We start from the raw sequence: 6,185 nt of genomic DNA on the forward strand, positions 1-6,185 counted from the left end.
ACGGGTTGTACCTTTAATTTAAAATTGTTGCTGCAAGATTGAGATAGTAAAAGTTTTATTCGGGTACAAATCCTTACAAACTTCAGTTTATTTTATATTTATTATTGCAATTTTGCATATTCTAATTTTATATATATAATTTACATGATAGTAAAGGACTTCAAGAAATGTGATATAAGAGAAAGATTGATATAATCTTTTTAGTTTTTATGTCAGCCATTAATTGAAAGTTTTCTGTTGATCTATTGAAAGAAGCATTTTTGTGTTCTCCTATGGCATTTATTTCTTTTAGTTTTTACGACACGAAAGTTAATTGTTTGCTTTGATTTAAGTTTTAGCTAATTGAGACAGTCAAATTTAGATTACAAATCTATTGTGTGACAGCTCCTAATTAAATTAAATTATAGTATGAGAGTGAAAGAGTTATCTTAAAAGTTCTTAAAATAAATTTCTTTAATGTTATTGCATTGTTAATAAAAACTGGACATATATGTTTGAGTTTAGTTGCAAATTTAACTATTAGATTCAAAATATCACTTCAAATATTAATCCATCACCAATAAACTATATTATTCAATGATAAACTTTACTATATTTGTAATTTTTTAAAAATATTGTTATATACTTAAATATCATTTCTAATAACTACCCTATTTGTAGTTAAGTAGTAAGAACAAAAAAACTTCCCCAAAATTGTTGTAATTCAGTACCCACTAAACCAATGATAAATATTAATAATTAATATTTTTCTTAATATATATATTATATAAAGACGAGAAAGTTGAGATGGAGAAAAAAAAAAAACAACCACAGCAACTACGACAGTGTCGAATCTAGAATGGAACAAACTTGAAGAAAAAATTGATATTTATGGGCCAAAATATAAATGAATTAGCATGACCAAAATAGTACTGTTTCAACTTAAATTAATGACGAAAGACATACACTCATTTCGTTTGAAGGTGAAGATGGGGAGGGGGCTTTAACAGCTGATGGTGGAGGCGGAGACAATTCAAAGAAAGGCTGGACTCATAATTCAATTGGCAACTAGTTGTAGTTATTCTTGCCCCTATGCTAGCATTACAACAAGCGGAATATAACTTTGGAGCTGACTGAGACAACCATTACAATCCAACGATGACAAGTCAGGAAAACAATCAATAACAGCGTATATCGTGTCCACACTGGGACTAGACACTGCCAATGGACCGGCCGCAGAGATTCGAGTAGAAGTCCCTGAGGCGGAGGCGTTTCGTAGTCCAACCAACAAGCTCCTCAGTGTCTGACTGAAACCAATTGGGTCTGGAGATTTTTGAAAGTTCATATATGCTCACATCACAGAGCTGTCTCTGACACCGTAAATAAAGTTGTTTGAGTAGCGAATTTGGGAATGGTGGTACCATCCCACGGCTTCATTCTGGGTCGCACATTCTTGTAAAATCCTGTGGGCTGAATCATTCACGCAACTCCTGCATTTTTCAAATGGAACATTTCCACGACAAAGAGCCATAGCGGTGGCTCTGTCGGGATTTTCTCCGGAGGAGGCATTGTAGAAACCGGAATCGAACTGATTGTTGGAAGAGAGGGAGAGAAGTACGGCGTCGAGATTTTTCTTGAAAGGGCTATTGGTGTAGGGTGTAATTAACTTTGTCTGAGCAACCTTTGTCAAAAAAAAAAGAGGGTGGCTGAGAAATTATGGGAAACACCAACTTTGCGAGAAAGAAGGAGAGGAAGAACAGCGTCTTTGTCAAATTGAAAGCTTCCCATTTCTCAGTGAAAATCTACTGAAATGATTGATATCAACTTTTGGTTTCGATACGCTTCTACAAACTTAATAATATATGATGAATGAAGTCAATTGAATAATTTACAAGACATTAGTCCATCCTCCATGCCCATTTTCTTATTTTGCTTCTCCTAATTAAGTCGATGCTTCCAATTCCAAAACTTAAATTATTGACCCTCCGTTGAATGAATTTCAAAGTAAAATTGTCTTATATCAGTACTTAATTTAGAAGGTGGAAGATTTAAAATTATGCATTTAGAATTAGATGGTGACTGAAAAATAAGAGAATATTAAGATTAACAATAATTAAAGGTACAGATTCAAATCATAAACCTTATGGTTACTAAGATGAACTCTTTTCTTTTCTTTTCTTTTTTTTTTTTTTTTTTTTTTTTTCTTTTTTTTTTTTTTTTTGCAATAAATGATTGTGTTTAAGATCATGTGAAATTTGATCACATTCTACTTTAAGATTTAGTAATAAGGATGCAAAATCGCTTTGAAGTATAAAATCATTTATTTTAACAAACTGGACAATTCATTAAAAATCTCACGAAAGTTTCAAACAACCCAAGACTGTTGTGTGATATCTTTCATTTATTGTTCATTAATGTTGCTACTTATAGACTATATCAAATTTGTGGTACAAAATTCAAAAGCACACGATGTTCTTTCTTTGTTAAAAAGAAGTGATTTTTTTATTAAAAAAAGTCAATTTTATTTTAAATGATCTCGATCAGGTTCGTGACGCCTTCTCCGTCCCGTGGGAGTAGAAGAAGAAGAAGAAAAAGAAAGTTTCGGGCCTCGATTCAGAAAGATTCAGGGTACGAGCTTATGGATCATACTTATTAACAACACGAAAGCAGATGTCTTAAACAAACTCGAATATTTATGATATTGGTTTCAAATATAATAAAATGAATCAAAATATCAACCTAAACTAACATCATCTATATTGTCTATAACTATTAGGCTATAAAATTTTATTATATTTATAAATATTTTCAACCATTTTATTTAAAAATAAACTGTCATAGATAGAAAAGATTAAAATAGAAAAAAGAAAACTAAATTTCATAAATATATTATAAATTTGACATTGTCAAGAGATTTTGTAAAGAAAGAGACCACGATATATATGTTGTTTATGATGGTTGACTGGAAGATTTTGAAATTAAACATAGAAATGTTCTTGAAGGCAAAGAAAAAGAGAAGATGGTGCAACTGCAACCAACTAGCAGCACTAACTCATGTTTATTTTGTTTATGCCATCATGATCTATGAATCCAAATTCATAATGTTGCAGTTAAATCATGTCACAATTCGTAACTTCAATAATAAATAAATAGATATAGACAAATTAAACAATATTTTCAAGAACACAACTCTTGCTTGATCACTCCATAGAACAACGCATACATTGATTGAATTCAACCAATCAAATGCTAAAATGTCAACCTAAAAACGAGTTTCAAAATTACATATTTTTACCAAAAAGTGGATAAAAGATCTAGCGAGGATTGAGCTCACTAATTGAAGCATCATTAGATAAAGATTGGAGGGGTACGCTTTCAGAATGATCACTAGCCTTCTCGTTCATTTCCAACCATTGATTTATCTTTGATTGTGTGGTGGATTCATCAACGTTACTATGCATGAAGAATGCTGGTTCTAATGGTACAGGAAGATTGAGGGACATACTACTAAGCATCAGAACCACAGCAGCCATCGTTGGACGATCTGCTGCATTCTCTTGAACGCACAATAATCCAATATGAATGCATCTTAACATTTCAACATTTGAACCAACACTAAGTGTTGAATCTATGACGTTTTTAGTTGTTCCAGCCTTCCAATTTTTCCATGCCTAAACACACAATCAGAAATTAGCAATCAGTTTTATTACTTTAGAACAATACAATACTTTGATATCAAATCTGTTAATGCTATCAACAATGCTAGAAGTGTGTCGTCGGTGATTTTGAGAAGTGAATTGTACACTTACAAAGCTTGAGAGATCTTCTATCTTTTCTCCATTGCGAAAGCAATTATTTTTCTTGCCACTCACAATTTCAAGTATCAAAACACCAAAGCTAAAGACGTCCGATTTAACTGAAAATTGGCCGTGCATTAAATATTCTGGAGCCATATAACCACTGCAAAAATAACCAAAATTTTAGTTACGGATATATATTATACCAAAAATTGAACAATAATTGTGTATGACTTACTAAGTTCCCACAATTCTACTTGTATTGCCTTGAGTTTCATCTACTTCAAACAATCTTGCCATACCAAAATCAGCAATCTTTGGATTCATTTCTTCATCCAACAAAATATTACTAGCTTTGAGATCCCGATGTATGATTCGAAGACGAGAATCTTCATGAAGGTAAAGAAGTCCTCGTGCAGTTCCATTTATGATTTTGAATCGTCTTTCCCAATCTAATAGTGTCCGTTTCGTAAAATCTACATCATCATCCACACATATGAATAGTTTTGTGTCAATTTTATGAAAATAGAACTTTGGTAATGTGATATTGTAAAGTGAAAGAAACAATAAGGTAGAAAATGAGTATACCAAATATGAATTGGTCAAGGCTGGCATTTGGTACAAACTCATAAATGAGAAGTCTTTCAGTTTTCTGCAAGCAAAATCCCAACAGCCTAACCAAGTTTCGATGTTGAAGCTTTACCACCAAAAGAACTTCATTTTTGAATTCAACATCTCCTTGTTGTGAATTATTAGCAAGCCTCTTCACTGCAATACGTTGTCCATTAGGCAGCTTACCCTGAAAGATACAACCGTCCCTTTCTACTTAGAATTAATATCAAATTCACTCCTTCAAACCTTTATTCCTTAATTCTTTCCATACCTTATAAACAGCTCCAAATCCACCCTGTCCAAGCTTGTTTTCACTTGAGAAATCATTTGTCGCAATTTTAATGGTTTCAAAATCAAATTGAATTGTCTCCACACTGCTAATTTCGTCAGTGGTGTCCCCAATAACAACTCCTGAGTGTAGATAAGAACATGAGTCAATAAATTAAAGAAGTCAACGACCAATGTAAAACTTCCCATCTAAGAAAACAGAGTATTCATATTCATAAACCACTCACCTTCAAATTTATCTGTTGATTTTCTGTTCTTTCGTTTTCTCAACCTCAAAATGATGAAAATTGCAACAACGAGAATGATGACAGAAACAATGGACACAACAATAATAATTACAGTTCTAGCCGTAATCCCTACAAAAAGAAATCTAAATCAGAGGCCTTGTAAGCGCTTATTATCTAAATTCAGGAAGAACCTACAAAAAGGAAAAGTACCTGGCTTTGGAGGCAGAGGCGGCGGAGGAGGTGGCGATGACATAGGTGGGGAAGTAGCGCCGCCGCCACCAGCAGTGGGAGGCAGCGACTGAATGTCGTAGAAAATATCATTAGTCTCATATCTCAAAAAACAGTTGGTCGAAAATATCCTCGTTCCCGTACTTCCATTCGGAACATTTTCAGCAGCCTTCATAAGACAATTATTGCAATCCATAGAGGACAAATCGGGAGTACATTGAACAAACCCAAATATGTTATCCAAATTGGTAGCTTCAATTTCACCCACTGCATATTTGTGTCTAGAATCCCCAGACGCAGCTTCATTTCTCAGTCTTTGCAACAAAGTTCTAAGTGATCGAGTGTAAACATCTATATCTGACGTAGTCCGACCGGAAACAAAAGTTGGCCCAAGAACTCGGTCGACCCAAACGCCAAATATTGATCTGTTTGAGTAACGAACCATGCAAACGGTGTACCATCCGATAGCTTCTTTCTGGTTGGGGCAATCCTCTAGAATTCTTCGAGTTGAATTTCGGATACAGCTCCGGCATTCTTCCACCGTTAGATCGGCCAGGCAAAGGGCGATGGCGTTAACTCTGTCGGGTTGCTGTCCTTCTGAGAAATTGTAAAAGCCGTAATCAATATCGGTGTTGGAGGCGATGGAGGAAAGGAGGGTGTCGAGATTTTGCTTGTAAATGCTGTTGGTGGTGTAGTTGCCGCTGTTTGAACATGACCGGGCTACTATTTCTCTTTGAGAAATGGTGGTTGCAACCATGAATACGAGAATGAAGCAAAGGAAGAGAAAATTTTTTGGAGTTCCCATCTCCGTTTTTCTGCTTTCTTTGGCTGTGTAAACAAAGTTCAGTTTTTTTTTTTCTTTCAGAGAAACTTAGGTGTTAGACAGGAACTAAAAACCTTCCATTGACGTGTTTCAATGGTTTGAATTGCGAGATGGGAGAGAAGAAATAATAAAGTTTGGTAGATATGGTGATAGGCATTAGGCAAGGAGGAGGAAGGCAGTGCCCCCTCGCTGGTCATTTCTCGAAAGCCGCCCCTTTTTTTGTCAACTTGC

The 6,185-nt window shown here is 34.5% G+C and overlaps 1 protein-coding gene across 1 annotated transcript; it reads right to left on the reverse strand.

Annotated features, from left to right (window-relative positions):
* Window positions 1-3,097: 3,097 nt before the first annotated feature.
* LOC103485324 (cysteine-rich receptor-like protein kinase 44) lies at window positions 3,098-6,185 on the reverse strand. Its single transcript, XM_051088630.1, has 7 exons — window positions 5,114-6,185; window positions 4,904-5,032; window positions 4,660-4,799; window positions 4,365-4,575; window positions 4,015-4,252; window positions 3,789-3,939; window positions 3,098-3,650 (listed from the first exon to the last, which is right to left on the reverse strand). Exons 1-7 carry the CDS (start codon window positions 5,934-5,936, stop codon window positions 3,294-3,296), a joined length of 2,049 nt encoding a protein of 682 aa, XP_050944587.1. The 5' UTR covers window positions 5,937-6,185; the 3' UTR covers window positions 3,098-3,293.

The sequence above is a fragment of the Cucumis melo genome, chromosome 8 (genome assembly GCF_025177605.1).
Source record: "Cucumis melo cultivar AY chromosome 8, USDA_Cmelo_AY_1.0, whole genome shotgun sequence".
Classification (NCBI taxonomy): Eukaryota; Viridiplantae; Streptophyta; class Magnoliopsida; order Cucurbitales; family Cucurbitaceae; genus Cucumis; species Cucumis melo.

Bases quoted from the DNA above. Each gene is read 5' to 3' on its own strand.
- LOC103485324 (XM_051088630.1), bottom strand. From the start codon at position 5,936: ATGGGAACTCCAAAAAATTTTCTCTTCCTTTGCTTCATTCTCGTATTC. The intron at 5,033-5,113 runs GTACTTTTCCTT...TTCTTTTTGTAG, and splicing joins GCCTCTGCCTCCAAAGCCAG to GGATTACGGCTAGAACTGTA. The intron at 4,576-4,659 runs GTATGGAAAGAA...TGTATCTTTCAG, and splicing joins GATTTGGAGCTGTTTATAAG to GGTAAGCTGCCTAATGGACA.